Raw genomic sequence first — 22,662 nt, 5'->3', positions numbered from 1 at the left:
GCAAAAGACAATCGTACGGCCTTCAACCATGAAAACAAACATATCGTATATTCGGCTTAAAAAGCCCCGACATGAAACAATGAGAAAACCAACAGCTAAATAATTTCTGAAATTCATGTAAACAATTATTTCCCTATTGTCCTTTATTTTTAGACACCATTCTACTTCATTTTCAACCGATTCTTGTTATTATCAGGAAAAAATATTCCTTTCTATAATCATTCTTTGCCCTTTTTATGAATACGCTATGGTCGCCTCGTAAGTGTATATAAATATTTGGTGATTGGCTTGCAGTCACTTATTCACGATCATTTCACCATTTGTTATCATCCAAAACTCAAAACAAAATTCGTTTTCCAAGGAGAATTCTGAAATATATACATCTGATTATTCGTTCGGAAAGACATGCGGAACGTCTCGTACGTGATCCGCTTGACAATTTAAAATGAGGGGGGAGAGGACAGTTACAACAGTGTTTGAAAATAGGATATACCTCCGTCATTGAATAAGGTAAGACATTTTATTTTTTATTTGAGATGTTTATTTATAAGAATAATGATATAAGTAAACTTAAAACTGTTGAAAACATTGTCAAATTGCTGTTCAAAGTTCCCACAAAAATTCGTTGGGAAAATGCTACGAGAAAATAGCATCTATCGATAAGACTTCGGGTTTCAACATTGATAGTAAAAAAAAAATATCCGATAAAAAACGTTGAATGTAAATGATATGAAACTCCGAAGTCTTATATTATAGGACTAACTGGAAACCACTCTTGAAGTCCTTAGCCCAGATTATAGATGGAAAACAAATATCTGACACTGATATAGATAACATGACATGGCAAACAAAGTGCAGATTAATTCGATCAGACCGAGTGACAACATCAAGATATTTTGATTACAAAGTGCAGACGTTTTTTCATGCATTTTTATCATCTGCAATTCAACCACTCGGATCGATCAAAGAATTTTTCTACAGAATAGAATTTAAACAGAGGGGTTCCCCACATGTTTATTCTGTTCTTTGGCTGAATGATGCACCGTTACTTCATGAAAATGAAAATAGTGAAATTGAGAAATTCATATCAAAATACATAACTACAGATAGACAGTTACCAACTGACAAAAATGCAATTGATTTTGTCCGAGTACAGTGTCATCGCCACACACACACTTGCAGGAAAAAATCTAAAAAGACATGCAGATTTAACTTTCCTTTACCACCAATGACTAACACAAGAGTTTTGAATCCTTTACCATCAAAAATGAATGCCAAGGAAAAGTAATTGCACAAAAAAAAATGTCAAACGTATTGAAGATGAACTATCTAATAAAACAACTTTAAACTTATTTTTTTGAGGATTTTTTTTAAGTAATATGAAATTATCAAATGAAAACTATATTTTAGCCGTACGTTCGTCTTTAAAGGAGACAAAAATATTTTTGAAAAGAGATCCCAGTTGTATACGTGTAAATGGATATAACAGCTTGGAAGGCAAATATGGACATACAGTTCATAAAAAATGCCTATGCTTGCTTAATGTACATAGTGAACTATGTTAGTAAAGGACAGAGAGTAATGAGTGAACTTCTTCGGCAAACAAGTAAGGAAGCAAAAAAGGGAAATAGTGACAACAAGAAACAAGTTGCAGTAATTGGGAACAAGTTCCTTAAGCATCAGGAAATTTCAGCTCAAGAAGCTGTTTATATATGCTTACAAATGCGATTGAAAAACTCAAGTTGTGGTCATCTCTTTATTAACACTTCACCTCCAGATGAAAGACCATTCATTGTAAAACCAATAGAAGAGTTAGAAAAATTACCAGAAAATAGTACAGACATACGATGTGGAAACATCTTCAAACGCTATTCTTCAAGACCTAAATACGTTGAAAACATGTGTCTAGCTGACTTTGGTACATGGTATGATATGAAGAATGAATCCAAAAAGGAAACAGTACAGGACGATAAAAAAGAATTGATTGAAACTGATGATGAAGATAATGCAGATGATTGTGCTTACAGTAGTGATGAACATGAAAATGAAGACCATCCTCAAACCTTAAAATACAGAAATGGTGTTCACATGAGACGTAGAAAGAAGAAAAAAATAATACGTTATGTTAGGTATTCAAAAGAAAAAGATCCTGAGAACTATTATCGTGAACAGCTTCTTTTGTTTATGCCCTGGAGAAAAGAAGAAAATCTCATGAAACCATATGACAACTATGAAGAAAAACACAAAGCAAGCAAAGATCAGATTTATGATATAAAGCAACAGTTTGAACATCACATAAAGGAAATAGAGGCAGCAGAAGAACAAATAGAAAATGAATTAGATGAAGAAGCTATGATGAAGTTGCTCCAAACACACAGCATATTGAATTACACGACCAAAATGCTATAGAAGAACAGGATTTAATTCAAATTGGAGAAATTGTGTTTACAGAATATGATATAGGACAAGATTTAAATTCTGTAGGTACAGATGTCTCTGAAGAGGTCATCAAAAATAGAGTATCTGATGAAGATTTTAGGAAAATGGCACAATCATTGAACAAAAAAACAAATGGAATTCTTCTATCATGTTCTTAAGAAAGTCAAAACATCTAATGATCAATTAATGCTGTTTCTCAGTGGAGGTGCAGGAGTTGGGAAAACTAGATTGACGAAATGTGTACACCAAGCACTAATTCGGTATTTAAACACTAATGAAGGGAACAATCCTAAAAAAAACTACTGTACTCTTGACTGCACCCACAGGAAAAGCTGCATATTTATTAAATGGAAGTACAATCCATACAGCATTCCACTTTCCTGCAAATCAAGGTTTCCAATATCGCCCATTGAAGTGTGAGTACTTGAATACAATGAGATGCAAAATGGAACATCTTAAGTTAGTTATCATAGATGAAATTTCAATGTGTGAAACTAGAATGGTTTGTTTTTACAAACCAAAGATTACAAGAGATTACTGTAATTTCAAAGCCATTTGGAGGTGTGAGCATTATTGCCATAGGAGACCTTTTTCAATTAAAACCAGTGATGGACTCATGGATATTTAAAAAGCCATGTGGAAAATCAACTGAAATTTTATCTGAAAACCTTTGGGAAAAATAGTTTGCACTCTTTGAATTGACTGACATTATGAGGCAGAAAAATGATAGAGCATTTGCTGAACTTCTGAACAGAATCAGAGAGGGAAATCACACAAAAGCTGATGTAGATTTTTTCAAAACAAGGACAATTGACGTTAAGAATCCATCTTACCCTACAAATGCTACACATTTACTTTACTTTACTAAAAGTAGATTTGTATAACAACAATCTTTTTCAACAGGCGAAAGGTGACAAAGCAACCATAAAGGCTATAGACATTGTCATTGGGGATATAGCACAAAACATAGAAGAAGAAATTAAACACAATACAAAGGACTTAGAAATGAGCCTAAGTAAAGTATGTTGTATTGCTGTCGAAATGAGGGTAGAAATCACAGTAAACCTGGATTTGAATGATGGACTTGTTAATGGTGCAGGCATTGTTAAGAAAATTGAATATTTGAAAAACAATGTAGATAAAATTTGGATTCAATTCGAAGACGAAATAGTTGGAAAGGGTCTACGATCGCAATATATTAAAAACAATGCCAAAAATGCATTGTTAACACCTGTCAGAAAAGTTTTACGTGAATTTCCAGTTGAACGTTACAAAAGTTGTAATGTAGCAAGGAAACAATTTCCAATTAGACTTGCTGCAGCAAAAACGATTCATCGATCTCAAGGAGATACTTTACAGCAAGTTGTCATTGAATTTCCTACAAGGAGAGAAAGTCATATGCACTATGTTGCCTTAAGCAGAGCACAGAAAGCAGAGGATATATATATTATTGGTGATATGAATGCTGAAAAAAATAAGTGTATCTCAAGAGATGAAAAGACTTAGAAATGAGTTATACACCTTTGTACGCCATTGAGGATTCAAAATTTAAAATATGCTTTCATAATTCACAGTCACTATATTTACATATATATGATGTCAAAGCAGATGACAATTTTATTGCTTCAGATGTGAATATGTTTGTTGAATCTCAATTATGCAAAAAGGACAAAGACAGTGATTACACAATTCCTGGATTTCAGTTATATCGAAATGACTTTAGTATAGAAAGGACATCATATGGGATAGTAATATGTATTAAAGATGCTTTTCATCCAAACAAAATCAAACAAAATTTCAGTATCATTGAAATCACAAAGTTAGATTTTCCTTTCCTTCAATGTTTTTGTGTTTATGCTCGACCACAAGAATCTATTGCTCAAATAGTAAATGCAATGAAACATTTGACTCATAATTTAAATCAGGACATTCCATCAGTATTTTTTGGAGATTTCAAAGAATGGTAGTCGAGGTAAAACATTACTTAAGTATATGATATCATGTGGATTCAAACAACTGGTGAATGACTATACTACAAATGGTAGAACCACAATATATTTGATATTTACAAATATGAATTCTATAAACTTTGGTATACTAGAATCATATTTCAGTTATCACAAACCTCTTTGGACATGTTGGATAGCACTAAAGATATAAAGATACTGAAAATGTCAAAACAGTGTTTTTTCTGATTGGATACATCCAAACAAGCGCCTTATTACTTTTAAAAATTGTTAAACAAACACAACTCAATTTTATTGGACACAAAGCCAAGCAATAGGATTTTAGATATTATGACATTACAAAAGTGTATTATAGAAAACAAGATGTTTGTTTATTTTATATCACAGCTATGGATTACATGTACAGAGATTATCTACTTATTGTTCCATGCAAAACTTATTTTAAATATTCTGCAACATTTTCAAGTTTATATCTCGGTGTTGAAACACTATCAGTTATACTTGTCTTACAATATCAACTTTCTGGAGGAAATTGATCTGCTCTTAACTTTGGATCATTTGTGATGTAGTCTTCATATTGCCCTGAGAATCCACTGATTATACATATCTCATCAGCTTGCAAGGTTTATAATTCGGTGGTGTAACACTATCAGTTATAACTTGCTTGAAAGGTCAGCATTCATGTGATATCTCCTCAACAGTCTATTTTGGAGTGTAACCAAATTCTCAAAGACATTAACGTTCTTGCATTGCACCATAATTGACAATACTTCATCTCAACAAGGATAGCATTTCTATGGAACCATCTATCTAACAGTATTCTATTGGAGTGTTCAAATTTCACAAGGATTTCAATATGGACAATGACACATCTTATTACCTATATCAACTTTAAGTCATCTCAGTAAGTGCAGGTTCTTATCACAGATATATTTCTTCATTATAGTGTTTAATAAACTGATTTACATTGTACATGTAAAACTTGCCAGACTTTTTTTAATGCAGATATCATTTACAACATTATGCCATTGACACAAAATATCAAACAGAGATTTATTCTGATATTATACATTGAATAAATTACTTTAGTACATTTTAAAAATATATAACAAACAAAATTAAATTGTATTGGACACAAAGCCAAGCAATAGAATGTTTGTCTCGCCATAACGAGGTTGAAAAGCGAGACATAGGTATGCTAATTCCAGCACATTCATTGACTTTGAATATTTGCATAACTTACATGTTAAAGCATTGCTATTTTAATTTCAACATTTGCATTATCAAAATTACAAAAAGGCGAGACATATCTCTGTGATAACAGTTTATTATACGTGTGCATGCAAAACAAATTTCTTGATAGTCGAACAACTGATGTTCTTAAACCCTGCTGACTGCCATTGGCGATTGCCAAATAAACGGATCGCAAGATGTAACAAAATATATCTTATTATTAATTTATTACCAAACAGAAAACAATAAACTTGCGGATAAGATGGTATACCGCAAAGATGAGGTGCAAAAATTTGTACACCATATCCGGATTTCGACAATTAATGTCTCTTCAGTGATGTTAGGAATCGAAACGGTATTTGGAAGGCCATATAATTTACCTCAATTTAGGATAGACTCTTGAATTTTGAAAGAGTCAAAATAGGATGACCGGATCATATAAACCCGAAGGCAAATATAATACAAGCCCAAACGAAAAAATATATAAACAAGTCGTTAATTGAAAACAACGTTCAAACCTATGATTGCGTTGGATAAAAAACGTATTTTTTATACGTGTGCATGCAAAACAAATTTCTTGGTAGAGGGGTCGAAATACAGGACAAACAATAGTTATCAACAATAGGTACCAGGATTATAATTTATTACGCCAGACGCGCGTTTCGTCTACACAAGGCACATCAGTGACGCTCAGATAAAAATAGTTATTAAGCCAAACAAGTACAAAGTTAAGAGCATTGAGGACCCAAAATTCCAAAAAGTTGTGCCAAATATGGCTAAGGTAATCTATTCCTGGGATAAGAAAATCCATTTTTTTTTTAGAAAAATTCAAAGTTTTGTAACAGGAAATTTATAAAAATGACCATATAATTGATATTCATGTCAACACCGAAGTGCTGACTACTGGGCTGGTGATACCCTCGGGGACGGTACGTCCACCAGCAGTGGCATCGACCCAGTGGTGTTAATAGTTATCAGAGGTACCAGGATTATAATTTATTACGCCAGACGCGCGTTTCGTCTACACAAGACTCATTAGTGACGCTCAGATAAAAAAAATTATAAAGCCAAACAAGTGCAAAGTTAAGAGCATTGAGGACCCCAAATTCCAAAAAGTTGTGCCAAATATGGCTAAGGTAATCTATTCCTGGGATAAGAAAATCCATAGTTTTTTTTTAGAAAAATTCAAAGTTTTGTAACAGGAAATTTATAAAAATGACCATATAATTGATATTCATGTCAACACCGAAGTGCTGACTACTGGGCTGGTGATACCTTCGGGGACGAAACGTCCACCAGCAGTGGCATCGACCCAGTGGTGTAAATAGTTATCAAAGGTACCAGGATTATAATTTATTACGCCAGACGCGCGTTTCGTCTACACAAGACTCATTAGTGACGCTCAGATAAAAAAAATTATAAAGCCAAACAAGTGCAAAGTTAAGAGCATTGAGGACCCCAAATTCCAAAAAGTTGTGCCAAATATGGCTAAGGTAATCTATTCCTGGGATAAGAAAATCCATAGTTTTTTTTTAGAAAAATTCAAAGTTTTGTAACAGGAAATTTATAAAAATGACCATATAATTGATATTCATGTCAACACCGAAGTGCTGACTACTGGGCTGGTGATACCTTCGGGGACGAAACGTCCACCAGCAGTGGCATCGACCCAGTGGTGTAAATAGTTATCAAAGGTACCAGGATTATAATTTATTACGCCAGACGCGCGTTTCGTCTACACAAGACTCATTAGTGACACTCAGATCAAAATAGTTATAAAGCCAAACAAGTACAAAGTTAAGAGCATTGAGGACCCGAAATTCCAAAAAGTTGTGCCAAATACGGCTAAGGTAATCTATTCCTGGGATAAGAAAATCCAGTTTTTTTTTTAGAAAAATTAAAAATTTTGTAACAGGAATTTTATAAAAATGACTGTATAATTGATATTCATGTCAACACCGAAGTGCTGACTAATGGGCTGGTGATACCCTCGGGGACGAAACGTCCACCAGCAGTGGCATCAACATTTTCCAAAAGACCAAATAAGTGAAAAAGTATATTTTAACAAAACGCATTTGACTAGCAAGTCGAACAACTGATGTTCTTAAACCCTGCTGACTGCCATTGGCGATTGCCAAATAAACGGATCACAAGATGTTACAAAATATATCTTATTATTAATTTATTACCAAAAAGAAAACAATAAACTTGCGGAAAAGATAATATACCGCAAAGATGAGGTGCAAAAATTTGTACACCATATCCGGATTTCGATAATTCATGAATGTCTCTTCAGTGATGTTAGGAATCGAAACGGTATTTGGAAGGCCATATAATTTACCTCAATTTAGGATAGACTCTTGAATTTTGAAAGAGTCAAAATAGGATGAACGGATCATATAAACCCGAAGGCAAATATAATACAAGCCCAAACGAAAAAATACAAACAAGTCTAAATTGAAAACAACGTTCAAACCTATGATTGCGTTGGATAAAAAACGCAATTTTTATACGTGTGCATGCAAAACAAATTTCTTGGTAGAGGGGTCTAAATACAGCACAACCAACATTTTCCAAAAGACCAAATGAGTGAAAAAGTATATTTTAACAAAACGCATTTGACTAGCAAATCGAACAACTGATGTTCTTAAACCTTGCTGACTGCCATTGGCGATTTATCAAATAAACGGATCACAAGATGCAACAAAATAGATCTTATAACTAATTTATTACCAAACAGAAAACAATAAACTTGCGGAAAAGATGGTATACCGCAAACATGAGGTGCAAAAATTTGTACACCATATCCGGATTTCGACAATTAATGTCTCTTCAGTGATGTTAGGAATCGAAACGGTATTTGGAAAGCCATATAATTTACCTCAATTTAGGATAGACTCTTGAAGTTTGAAAGAGTAAAACTAGGATGAACGGATCATATAAATCCGAAGGTAAATATAATACAAGCCCAAACGAAAAAATATAAACAAGTCTAAATTGAAAACAACGTTCAAACCTATGATTGCGTTGGATAAAAAACGCAATTTTTATACGTGTGCATGCAAAACAAATTTCTTGGTAGAGGGGTCTAAATACAGCACAAACAACATTTTCCAAAAGACCAAATGAGTGAAAAGGTATATTTTAACAAAACGCATTTGACTTGCAAGTCGAACAACTGATGTTCTCAAACCCTGCTGACTGCCATTGGCGATTGCCAAATAAACGGATCACAAGATGCAACAAAATAGATCTTATAACTAATTTATTACCAAACAGAAAACAATAAACTTGCGGAAAAGATGGTATACCGCAAACATGAGGTGCAAAAGTTTGTACACCATATCCGGATTTCGACAATTAATGTCTCTTCAGTGATGTTAGGAATCAAAACGGTATTGGAAGGCCATATAATTTACCTCAATTTAGGATAGACTCTTGAATTTTGAGGAGTCAAAATAGGATGAACGGATCATATAAACCCGAAGGCAAATATAATACAAGCCCAAACGAAATAATACAAACAAGTCTTAATTGAAAACAACGCTTAACGTGATATGCTCGTAGACTCAGAACTGTTGAAATTTTTAATATATAAAGTTAGGAGCCGACGAAAGCCGTATATTCAGCATTCATTTTCTCAACAGAATTTACATACAATAAGAAAATCTTTAGGTTTAAAAAAAGAAGCAAAAATGTATATTTCAATTTAAAAAAGTCCACTAAACAAATCGCACAGCGGGGTGTGGATCCGCCGAAATTTTGTGTCAAACGAAATTCACGAGCAAATCATGCAGACAGAACTTAAGCGGGAAATATTATTTCGTCCAGTAAAAAAGGGGCAGTCTTATTTCATGATATAAACCGAAGCTTTGAAAGAAATACAGAGACGTGTCAAAAGTGGCCTTACCGGTAGAGCAGTTTTGAAAGGAAACAATAAAAATCACAAGTAATAAAATCTTTAAACTCCTTCACTTTTCTAATGTGAAAAATTATAAGTAAAAAAAAAAGAAATGTCTACAACACCGGGTATTCCCAGGCGGTCACCCATCCAGGTACTAACTGAGCTAATCAAAAGTGGTCTAACCAGTAGAGAAGTTCTGAAAGGAAACAATAAAAATCACTTACCAGTCCTGACGGGCCAAATCCAACACATAGCCTCAGTTTAAGAAGCCGTCTCTATGACATTCTTTACAGAACAGTAGAAAGGGGAAAATACTTAGTTTGACTAACTTTGTAAAATAAAAAGAATTGTCTACAACATCCATTATTCCCAGGCGGTCACCCATCCAAGTACTAACCGAGCTCGACGTTGCTTAAATTCGGTGATCGGGCGAGAACCGGTGTTTTCAACTTGATTTCATTCTTGATTTGTAATATGTTGATTAGTAACTTGTAGTTTTATTGAGAAACGGAACTTGTCATTGACTGTTAGAAATTGCATTTAAACATTTAGAAATTACATTTCACAAATCAAAAAATGTCACAGTGGAAATTCATGTTAGGGAGCAACGATTTAACCTCAAAATGGGTGGGGGATATGTTTGTTTTTCTGAGTCAGAAACTTTTTTTTTAGTTTTTCGACGCTATCAATCAAATTATCATTTTCAAAATTTAACACTATAAAGTATGGGGTAAATCTGGATTCAGAATAATTTGTTTTGTCATCTGCTTGACCACAATTTTTTTTTTCATCAAACTGGGGATCAGAATATTTTTTTATGATAAAACCATAACCCCCCCCCCCCCCCCCCCCCCCATTATAATTTACCTCAATTTAGGATAGACTCTTGAATTTTGAAAGAGTCAAAATAGGATGAACGGATCATATAAACCCCAAGGCAAATATAATACAAGCCCAAACGAAAAAATATAAAAGTCTAAATTGAAAACAACGTTCAAACCTATGAAAAGTTTAACAAAATTTATTGATGTTCTATAAAAATTATATGTTTGTAAATTGTCTATAAAAATATTTTTGCCGCTTATTGTTAGCTTGAACTACAAAATCCTAAACTTCATTTAATTTAACTAAAACAACTATTTGTTTTGATTTAAATTGCTATGTACAATAAGCGGCAAACAAAATTTTCTAGACAATTTACAAACATATATTTTTTATAGAACATCAATAAATTTTGTTAAACTTTTACTCAAATTTTGTGTAGTTCAAGCTAACAATAAGCGGCAAAAATATTTTTCTGAGAATTTACAAACATATCTTTTTTATAGAACATCAATAAATTTTGTTAAACTTTTACTCAAATTTTGTGTAGTTCAAGCTACAAAAATATTTTTTTGTCATGCATCCGATTTCACCTTGAGATATGCACACGCCTGATGAAGCTAATTTGTTTAGCGAAATATTGCGTGAATAATATAAAATATAACAACTAATTTTATGACACTCATTAGTGTGTTAAAGTTACATTCTTAGGCACTTATATAATTTAATGTAGTAACTGCATCAGTTTATTTACAAACTGATCCACGCCTAGATAGATTGAATGTTGATTGTTGCTATTTTTAGACACTATATATATATATATATATATATATATATCTCTGGTATAGTTATGGCGGATTTTCCCTTCCATAGATCGGATGCATCGACAATTATGCATTGGTAAATAAAATAAGACATAAATGTAACTAAAATATTGAGAACAACCTAATCGCTCCTAAGTCTGGTAGTCAAAACCCCTATGAAATATTCAAATCGTTCCGAAAAATGGACAGATCTTAATCTTCGAGACCTTTACTTCGATCAAATTTTTGCGCCAAAAAAACATTTCAAGGGAAACAACCGTGTGTCTACTTTCGGTTTTCCGCCTTTTGTGATGATTATGCAAGGTGTTTTTATCGTTTGAATATTGCTCATAAATTCGTTACTTTATCTTTATGGATGCTTTCGTTCAGCGGAAAAAACGTAAGAGGGACGATAGTGAAAAAGACAGCGAAGAAATATACAAACTCGCTAAATTAAACAATTTGAAGTGGCGAAAGCTTTCGGGTGAGAATTTGGATTGTGATTATACTGTGTTGTATAACAAGAAAGAGGCAGATGAGCTGTTGATCAAATGTTCTGAACTTTTGGAATACAATACAGGCCAGTTAGCAAAGGTGAAAGTGTTTGGTAAATGGCATGATATTCCACGAAAACAGGTATGTCAGATGGGAGATAATTCTATGAGTTACTAGTTTGTCAATTCAGTTACATAGGCTATTAAATGTTATTACTTCCACCAGAGACATATAATACAAGCACACAGTGCTAAAACAGATATTGAAGCCATCTCATAAAACTATTGTTTCTATTGATAAAAATTCACAGCTCTTATTTATTTAATACCCCGTTATTTTCTTATTGAACATTATAAGAACTCGACAATTTTTTTCAATATTTACAAAAGTTGCCCATTTAGTTTCTTTGGTTTTTTTTTCAAAAACTATCTTTAATATTCAGAAGGATGTTCATAGAGAATATCATATGGCTTTTTCAATATCACATCCGTATCAACCCGAGACACCAATATAATCCCAAGAGCTCTGCTCGAGGGATTATATTGGTTGAGGGTTGATACGGTGTGTGATATTGAAAAAGCCATATCATATACACTTTATTATATACATTTATTATATACTTAGTAGTAAATACAGATAAATTGTATGTGTAATACAATCATTGACAAGCGTGCTGTATCAGCCACCCGTGATGATATCGATATCAGCACGGTTGCAAAGGCTTTATTACACCTTTAATCTGTATAACGTCACGTCATCGATTGCAGTCACTGTTGCAAAGGCTTTATCAAACCCCTAATCTGTATGACGTCATGCCAAACCTATAATCTGTATGACGTCAATTCAAACCTTACCTGTATGACGTCATGTCAAATAAAAAACATCTACGTGAGGTATATGTATATAATAAAGTTTCTCTAATTCTTCGTCAATTTATCCCTTTCTGCACCCATTGTATAAAAAAAATTTAATCAACGTGTGGTTCGTTTGATCTCAGTTTTTCATTGGTTAAAATCCGATTATGACGTCGAATTTTCTTGCTTTTCTCTGAATTTCCTATTGTGTCGGCATGAAAATAGGCGACCATGCCTGATGACGTCACATAGAAAGAACACATCTTTTTGCAGATCATTCGAAAAGAAGGAATAAATTTGCCTGCGTATTGTTTGAAGATCATTAGAGAAACACATTCCACCACCAAATCTCGTGTAATACGATATTTATCCACTCTCGACAGTTAAACTTTAAATATTTAAAACGCTCGGCGAGCCTCGCGTTTTAAATTTGAAAATTTAACTGTCTCGAGTGGATAAATATCGTATCACACTCGATGCAGTGGTAGAATCTATACGTAGAGCAGAGCTCTTGGGATTATATTGGTGTCTCGGGTTGATACAGGTGTGATATTGAAAAAGCCATATGATATTCTCTATGTACCTCACGTAGATGTTTTTATGTGACATGACGTCATACATATAAGGGAATTTGAAATGACGTCATACAGTTAGAGGTTTGACATGACGTCATACAAGTTAGGGGTTTGATAAAGCCTTTGCAACAGTGACTGCAATCGATGACGTGACGTCATACAGATTAAAGGTGTGTTAAAGCCTTTGCAACCGTGCTGATATCGATATCATCACGGGTGGCTGATACAGCACGCTTGCCAATGACTGTATTACACATACAATTTATCTGTATTTACTACGAGTATATAATAAATTTAATTATCGCATAGGATTAGCCGTGTCGTTGTCGCTATAGACACTGTCGACCATTTATTGGAATACAACTTATGGAATACACAATCATAAACCATGGCCAGGACTAACTCCTTTCCGCATTTTAAAATTATATTAAGATATCTGACAAGTTGCCACTGTCTATTAATTCACTGAAGTATCAGTTATTTACCTTGTTGGTGATGTTTTTTTTAAATAAGACCTTAGGCCAAACAAATATATACGTTACAGTAAATTTGTAAAATCCCTAAAATTTCAGGAGTTTTGTGTAATCACTGAACTGATTAGTGATTTTATAATATCCATGATTTTGACTGCCTTTTAAAATAACAATACTAAAATGTCTCTTCAATGCATTCCTTAAACATTTGGTTACATGTAACTGGTCTCGTGTAGACTTTTTTCAGTTCAGAAATTTCCGATTAGTCCCATCATACCCGTTAGAGTGAAAATCAAATTCACAAATTTCCATTCAAATCATCGCGGCAAACGAAAAATTATTAATCTGCATTATATTTTGATAATCTGTGCTTAGGGGGTTCATTATGGTTGAAATTTGCCATTAAAAGTGTAAGTTTCAATTTTTTGGATAAAAATGACATGAATGAGGAATAACGTTAAAATATAAAACTCGAAAAACTCTGAAAATTGCTGGAAAAGTTGTGTGTGCATATCCTGAGACGTCTTTAAAATCATATAACGATTGGTCAACTTGCAAAGAAGCTCCTACAGTTTGAAAAGGATTGTAGGGTTGCGTTTCTATTGAAACTCAGTATATATATATAGAAGATGTGTGTAATTTTTTAATAGAAAGACAAAATCCAGATATCCCGCTCTTGTTGCTTTGATGCTCCTAAGTTCAAATGCGTTTTTTTGTGGGGTTCCTGTTGCTCAATCTTTGGATTTCTGTCATGTTTTGTGGACTGCAGTTTGAATTTTTGTCGTTTTTTTCTTCTGGACCATGCTGTTGGTTGTTTTATTGGACTTGTGTTATTTGTTGCCCTGTTAGTATCTTCTTTTTCTTCGGTTCATTCGGATAAATAATCTTTCACAAATGCGTTATTAAAGATTGCCAGGAAAAAGAAGATCCTTTATAGTATAAGAAGTTCCAAATGGAAAAAAAAATATTCTGGAATATTATTTCCACTGGAATAAATATTACAGTATATTTTCCTAACGGATTGAATGGTATAGAATATTTGTTCCAACAGGAACAGATGTTATGACATTGTTTATAACAAAGCTTCCAGTGGAACGTTTGTTAGGCGGAACAAATATAGTACATTGACAAGCGTACATGTTGATTTTTGAAACCATTTATTTATTTGTTAATTTGTTTCCTATATGATTTAAGGTTGCATATGGAGATGCTGGTTTATCATACAAGTTTTCCAGCACAATTGTTCCTGCACGACCATGGATACCATTTCTGAAAGAAATCCGAGATAAAATAAGTGAAGTAACAAAACATGAATTCAACTTTGTTCTCATCAACAGGTACATATTCCTAAAATTGGTTTTTTAGTTGACCAAGTTTCAAAGCGAACTGCATACTGTTTCGCCCTGCCCTATCATTAGAGGACGCTACATAGTCGATAATGAAATTATACACACCGGAAAACATAAAGTAACAATCGTAAGCGGGGCATAAAAACAGGAACAAAAACAAGCGAGCTTTTGGGTTTTCTTAATGATATAAATTTGATATACACAAGAGTTAAAAAGATTAAAATAAATAAATGATACTTATTTTAGTCGCATGATATGTTTCTGAAATAATCAAATACCGTGAAATAAATGTTTAGGGACATCAAAACGATCTGGAAAAAAGACCATTTGACAGAAACAACTTAAGTCGTCTATAGTCAACTACTCTTGAGGGAGTTCAAAGTTTAGTTTTCATATTATGTACATATTTTATCAACTGAAATTTTACAATCACTGTGTATCATTTTACATTATGTAGATTTCTGAAACACATTCATATTATTATATCTCAGATACAAAGATGGTCATGATCATATGGGAGAACACAGGGACGATGAAGATGACTTGGTACCAGGACATCCTATAGCCTCCCTTTCACTCGGTCAGCCACGTGACTTTGTTTTTAGACATGCAGACTCCAGGGGCAAACATGCAAAGCGAAAAATTGATTCAATAACAGTAGAGCTACAACATGGAAGTTTACTTATGATGAACAATCCAACTAATACTTTTTGGTATCACTCATTACCACAAAGAAAAAGGTTAATGAATGTCAGGATAAATATGACTTTTAGGAAAATGACCCAACTAGCTAAACGAGACATTTCTTGCTAAGTTGATGTTGAAAGACCCTTTTTCCGATACTCCATATTGAAAATTCAGTAGAGAATTCAATTTCGTTAGAATTTTTCAATAACCATGGTAGATTGTATTAACACTTCTTAAATACAATTTCTTTCTAGTATTATTTTTGCGCTTGTAGAAGCCATACGGACTTTTAAGATTTCGATGTGTTTTCCACATACATCACAATTTATGTCTAGTTTTTGTTAAATCAATGTTTAAAAAAAAATCCGCTCTCGGTAATTATAAGTCGTTTATGATTTGGCGTCTTTTCGCGTTGAAGTATCGATAATAGATTTTCCCGTCTCAATCACGGCACAATTAAAAGTCATTACTTAAAGAAAAACTGACAACACCATGACCAAAGGTAGATCCTGCTCCACTAGTGGCAACTGTGGCGTTGATCACTGAAAGTTGAATTTGACTGAATAACTTAGTCGTATATGAGGTTGTCATAATCGAGGAAAATAGGATGGGAACGTGGCTTTGACCTATTGTAATCTTTAGATTTTTAAACACCAGAGCAGTTGTCTGATCTGTAAATTTACTGATTTTGTCCTTTTCCCGATTAGGGGCGGATTCAGGATTTTTGACAACGGTGGCGTAATTCCCGAAAATTGAATATATAGATTGTTTGGGCAATTTTGTGCTGAAAATTTACATATACCGTGAAAAACATGAATTTGTTTTCGGGGGACGATCAAAGGGGGAATCGCCCTCTTACCCCCCCTCCCCCCCTCCCCTTCGATCCGCTACTGCATGCCAATTGTGCCGTTTTGACTGAGTTTTGATTTGCATGCCGGGAAACTCATGTATATCAGTAGACGCATATGCTGTTTTACTATCTTTTGATGCGGTTTCATCGCCCTCAACTTTTTTTGACGCCACTTTATTGCCACCTAGGTATCTTGTGACTATTTGAACCCTCTTCCAAGGCCACGTTTGGCTAAACACATATTCTTAGACCTTTAGGCGAATACAAAATAAATTATAATACTAGTACATGAGCCCAATCGGGTGGTCCAAAGTCTTCCTCAATAGGTTATAAATGGTTAAATTGGTGAATTCAATATACCAAAACCTGTATGTTATCTATTTTTAAATCTTTTTGGTAACTTTAGAAATATAAGGAGATGTACAAATGCCAATGAGACAACAATTCACTACAGAAAATATGAGCAACATTAGGTCAACGTACAGTCTTCAATAATGAGCAAAGCCATATACTGTATAGTAAGCTATAAAGGACCGTGGCATAACAAAATGCGTAAAACAGTTTAAAAGAGAAAAAAACAATGGCCGGATGTATGTACAAAACAATTAACGAAAATAAAATATGAAAGACAACAACCATCGACAACAACTCAATTACAAGCTCTTGCAGGGTAAAAAATGTGGCGGGTTTTATCAATGTTAAACTTTCGAAAAGTCTTATGAAATGATTGTGAGACTTTCACTTAAGACATGCGAAATTCGTTTTTTTCTACCAAACTCGTATATTGTTATTTATAGCGCGTAAATCTTTGCTCGAAACTGGACCAAAGAGAAAACTCACAATACGACCTACGAATGGAAGACCTGCACGCTTATTTCTGTGTTGCAATTTATCGTATTCTTTAAGGCCACTTAGAATGGTTTACATTCCAGTAAGCCATCTGTATTCTTCTTTTAGACTGATTAACTCCTAAAACACATCTCATAACCTGGCTTAGTGTAGAATTCAGAAACTCTTTGAACTAATAAAAATGACTGCAATGTCCTTTGGTAATTGGTTAACAAAATCTTCGGAAGGAGCAAGATCAATGATAAAAGTGACCAACCAATTGGATCTTGTATAGTGTTCGAAAGGAGCGAGATCAATGACAAAAGTAACCAATTGGATCGTGTAGTGATAGAAAGGAGCAAGATCAATGACAAAAGTGACCAACCAATTGAATCTTGTAGTGGTAATTTCATTAACTTGATTAAAGTCAACCTTTCAGCCTTAAATAAAAGGACAAAAACGCGAAAGAAGTTAGTAACCAAGAGAATCATGATAGTCATTTTTTTTTCATTCTTAGCCTGCAAGAAAAGAAAACAATAACTTGGAATATTCTAAGGAATTTCTTTTATATTTCTTTTGATTTGAGTTTAGTATAATTGATATAAGGTTAACCTCTACCAGCAAATGATGTTGTACTGATACTCATTATGTCCCGAATGTTAGTAATGTTTAGCACTGGTATTAAGTACTTTCTATTAATAAGCTGGACGGTTTCAATAACTGAAACAAAAACTACAAAATTTAGTTGTAATTAAATATAATATATATACATTAAAATGGTCGATATAAATGATTGTCATAATATATTCCGCAGGCAAGCCTGTTGCCAGGTGGCGAATAATTTTTTTCTCTCGCTAGACATGGTCTCAAATTGGTTTCTTGGCCTTGAAGATCCCAGTCGTGATTCTCCAAATCTATCACTTCTAAGATTTCTTTTTTATTGCTAGGTTTTTTCGCAGACACTCTCAATTCTGAAATCGGCTGGTCCCAACCGCTTGTGGCTAACCATATATTTCATGAGAACAGAGAAAATTTGGAAAAATCCTATGAACATCTACAATAGATTAATCAAAATTAAATATTAATAGGAATATAATTACATCAAATACGAAAAAGTTGTCTGATATTATTTCTTTGTACTTCATTCGATTGCATTCTGGAAAAACAGTATCAAGAGCATGTTCAAACAATGCAAGTTCAAGTAGATACTGTTCACCTGAATGCATAGTTTAATAACCTTCACCTCTTCTCATTGGGCCTCGGTGGCCGAGTGGTCTAAGTAGTCGAATTACTATATCACTATAATTCCTGTCAACACTGATGTTGTGAGTTCGAATCCCGCACGTGGAAGTTCGTTTGACTCCATTCGTAATTGACTAGGATTGTCAGTTTTCCTACCGAAGGTCGGTGGTTCTCTCCGGCTTCCTCCAACAAAACAAACTGACCGCCACGAAATAGCAAAATAGTGCTAAAAGTCGCGTTAAACACCAATCAATCAATCAATCAATCAAACTTCGCCCATTCTTTAATCAAGCGAGTGATAAATTAAAATATTCAACCACAAATAGACTAAAAGTCGCCATAGACTGCCGAAAAATCCTTGACAGGACATTAATTTCTACCTGTATGCAAAATTTATGATACATGTATAAGGTAGAATAAACCTTCTTAAAAAAGATGAACGAGACCCAATTTTGTTAACTGATGTTTTTGAATCATGATGGATAATATTCGTTATTAATCGGATCGAATATGCCAAACTTTTTTTTCTTTTTAGAAAATCGACATGACATCTTCTCGTCATCTCAATTATTGCGTTTGGTAGTGGTGCAAGGATAACTTCTGTATTTTCTATTTGTAGTTAAAAGAAACAAAAGCAATTTTCTAAAATGTTCTCTTTTTTTCGGAATGTTGTTTAGGTGTCAGACCACCAATTCACCAACTCTATTTAAGATTTCCAGAATTTAACCAGGGGTTATTTTTAGCAGTATATATAGTATATCCTTACAAGACTTTAAACATAGGTTGAAAATTGGCATGTAGAAAGATGATACATGTGCAATTCAGGATATACCTGGTTTCTATGAAGTTAAGCTTTATATGGTAAAATATTTAGAAAGCTGTGAAATTTGCAAAATTTGGTTGAATAGATAGGGATTTTTAATTGGTGGTCTGACACCTTTACACTACGGAAATTCACTTCGTACACTGGTTCTAAATTCAATCAAAGCATTAAGATAAGAGCCGTCTTCCACTTGACTAAGACTTTACTGGTGATCCCCCAACTATGATTATTGATTGGTTAAGATAAGTTTATTACCATGGAAGTATTATATTGACAATATATACTTCCATGGTATTGCCTACATCAGATGGAGGCCTAAATGTTTCCACATCTGACTGAATCATGCCCAAAATTAAATACATATTTATGACAAACATCAAAAATATATGAATACAAAAATAACCAATACAAGACCCGTGTCTGAAAATCATGACACCGAAATTATAGCAGAGAAATATCGTATATGTCTCTGATTAATATATTAAAGCAAAAGGATTTTCTTTAGTAATATTTATAAAACAGATTTATTCCTATTTTTTAGTTATTTTGACAGTATATAATAAAGTGTGTTTCATCATTTATGGTTTCGTAGGTAAATATAGAAATAAGGAGATGTGGTCTGATTGCCAATGAAACAACTATCCGCCAAAGTTCAAATGAAGTGGATGTAAACAATTATAGGCAAACGTACGGCCTTCAACAATGGGAAAACCCCATACTGTATAGTCGGCTATAATAGGTCCCGACATGAAAAATGAGAAAACTTGAATTGAGAAAACGGCCAAATTTATAACAAAGGACACTTTCCTTGATTTCGAGGTAAATGTTAACCATTTTATCATAGAAACACACGTTTCATCCGAGGCAAAACTGGTATCTTTTACTCCAATAAGAAATCGTTTTCAGTTGTCCTATAAGGTATACCAATTCGTCAGTCCAACAACTCCTGCTTTCAGATAGATAAAAAGAAAATCTTAATAAGATACTTACAACTTGCTACACGTAGCTTTATGGTGTAGTGTTAATTCGCATAGTGTTGCTGCTCCAAGCAGCGCTGATTGTACATTAGCTTATAAATTTTGTCAAGCCTTAAATACACCAAGAGATATCAAATTAAGACCAAACAATGCTATTATCGTACGCATAAAGGCATAAACGATTGTTTATTTTAATACCTCTTTCCTCTGGGCATAAGATTCCAATTGAAAATAGTTAAGTACATTAATTATCACATCGATACTACATATAAGCGAGTGACATTTTTCAAAAAGACGCTTAGTTAACGACTTTAATGCACCCACCTAACATACGGCTATATTATATATCATTCGAAAGCTTGTTTTCTGTACTTTCTGTTTTGCCCGGTCAATAATTCGTACGGTGCAATTTTCGTTAAATCAAGGTTAAAGGTCAAAAATGAATATTCCAAAATTTTGCTACAGTTAAACAAAATGCCCTTTTCTGGTACCTGTATGAACTTTGTCTGAACCTTATAAAACAAAATACCATAATTCCAAATCAAATGCAAACATAAATGTTAATAGCGCAATATTAACATAAAATTGCAATTCTTAAAAAAAATTCCAAAAATGATATTATTGCACTAAACGCTAAATGTTTCTTGAGGTATCAGTATCTATATGTCAAAAAGATAATAAATTAATGGTTTATAAGCCGAGGGATTTTTTGCATCATTGTAAACTGTAATTAATGTAATATAGGTTAAGATGCGACCTTTTAATGCAACTTTTGCAGTTGCCCTTTAAAAACATCATCTACAAATATTGATCATTTTGCTTTTTTTTTTGGCTAGATAATATAGTAAATATCGAAAGAAAATGATTAACCGGTTTGGAATAGGGGTATTGAAAGTGCTTTGATGAATAAACAAGGTATATATAGTAAAAATGAGTTTTCGATGTCGAAAGACGAAGTTTTATTCTCATTCAATATTCGAATTAATATTGTTCGCACAATGGGCTTTTTTATTCACAAATCCGGCTGCTTTTTTTTAATGTAAGCTCATTATTACATATTTTATTAGTTGTTTTATTAAATATGACTGCAAATTAGTGTTCTAGAAGATTGAATATCCTTACTGAGCAACTGCATTTACCACCTGTTTTAGGTAGTGTTGGCACATTTCTGTGTAGTGTTTTAAGGACTATAGTTTGTTTACCCGACTTTTTCGCTTTGTTCATAGTGTTTTTTCTTCAACTATCATGGTTTGACACTGCCTCATTGTTATTTTCTTTAAGGCAAGGCAAAGAAAACCTGCAAGCTCAGATATCGATGTAAGATATAAACCTTGTGTCCCTACGTCCGTTTGTCTTTAAGTGCACATATGGAGATTGTACATGAAGGGATTTTTTTCAGGATAAACAAATAGAGTTAAATAGTTAGCAATTCAAATGTACCATTACATCTCTGCTTGTAAGCTATTTCAAAATCTTAAAAAATCTTACTAAAATATAGATCTCTGATTTCGTTATCCTCATATGATAAACTAGCATGCGAGTTGTAACAGATCTGAATTTAAATCAGATTGTTCTAACCCATGCAATTTACACTAATGCATACCACTTTGTGTTTTTTTTTCACGTCAAATAATATCTTATTGTTATGAGATCTTTGCATCATTAGAAACCAAAATGAAAAATTATGACTATGGTTTTAGACTGTCTCATTCTTATATATGTCCATGTTTAAATTATGCACGACAGATGATCTACTTGAAAGAAAATTGACAAAAATACCGTACTCCGAGGGAAACTCAAATTTATTTGTAGCATGTAGCTGTAGTTATTTAAAACATCTACATCAACACTGTTTTGTTTATTTAGAGGTTGCCTACTTTTACAAAAGGCCATTGGTTCTGATTGGTTGAATTTTTGTGTGACACCTACACAGTAATTTCGTCATTCATACTAACAAATATGATAACTGTATAATTGACGGGGATTGTCAGTTTTCTGCTGAAGGTCGGTTGATCTCTCTTGACACTCCGGGTCCCTCCTCCAATAAAAACTGATCGCCACAAAATACTGTATATGATGAAGATATATGAGGTCTGAAGCTGGCATGTCAGTAACTGCTGTAGTCCTTTGTTAATTTATGTTGCACCGTCATTTTTGCTTAGTTTCGTCAGTTCCCTATTCTGACATTGGACTCGGACTTCTTTTTAACTGAGTTTTACTGTGCTTATTGCTGTGTGTTTGTTTATTCTGCATTTGCGAGAGGTATAGGAGAGGGTTGCGATCTCACAAACATGTTTGAATTTGTTCGTTCATTGTGTGTTTATTTGTGTCACTTCGTTTT

The 22,662-nt window shown here is 33.4% G+C and overlaps 1 protein-coding gene and 1 pseudogene across 1 annotated transcript; one reads left to right on the top strand and one right to left on the bottom strand.

Moving 5' to 3' along the window:
- Positions 1 to 9,891: 9,891 nt before the first annotated feature.
- Positions 9,892 to 10,010, bottom strand: LOC127700065 (5S ribosomal RNA; annotated as a pseudogene).
- Positions 10,011 to 11,448: 1,438 nt separating this feature from the next.
- On the top strand, positions 11,449 to 15,857 carry LOC127700052 (DNA oxidative demethylase ALKBH2-like). The gene is made up of 3 exons (XM_052203506.1): positions 11,449 to 11,804; positions 14,760 to 14,902; positions 15,406 to 15,857. The coding sequence occupies exons 1-3, from the start codon at positions 11,541 to 11,543 to the stop codon at positions 15,725 to 15,727; spliced, it is 729 nt and encodes a 242-aa protein (XP_052059466.1). The 5' UTR covers positions 11,449 to 11,540; the 3' UTR covers positions 15,728 to 15,857.
- The last annotated feature ends 6,805 nt before the right edge of the window (positions 15,858 to 22,662 follow it).

The sequence above is a fragment of the Mytilus californianus genome, unplaced genomic scaffold, assembly GCF_021869535.1.
Source record: "Mytilus californianus isolate M0D057914Y unplaced genomic scaffold, xbMytCali1.0.p SCAF_47, whole genome shotgun sequence".
In the NCBI taxonomy this organism is placed as follows: Eukaryota; Metazoa; Mollusca; class Bivalvia; order Mytilida; family Mytilidae; genus Mytilus; species Mytilus californianus.
The sequence above is the reverse complement of the archived record's forward strand: the minus strand, read 5'-3'. Positions and strand labels throughout refer to the sequence as shown.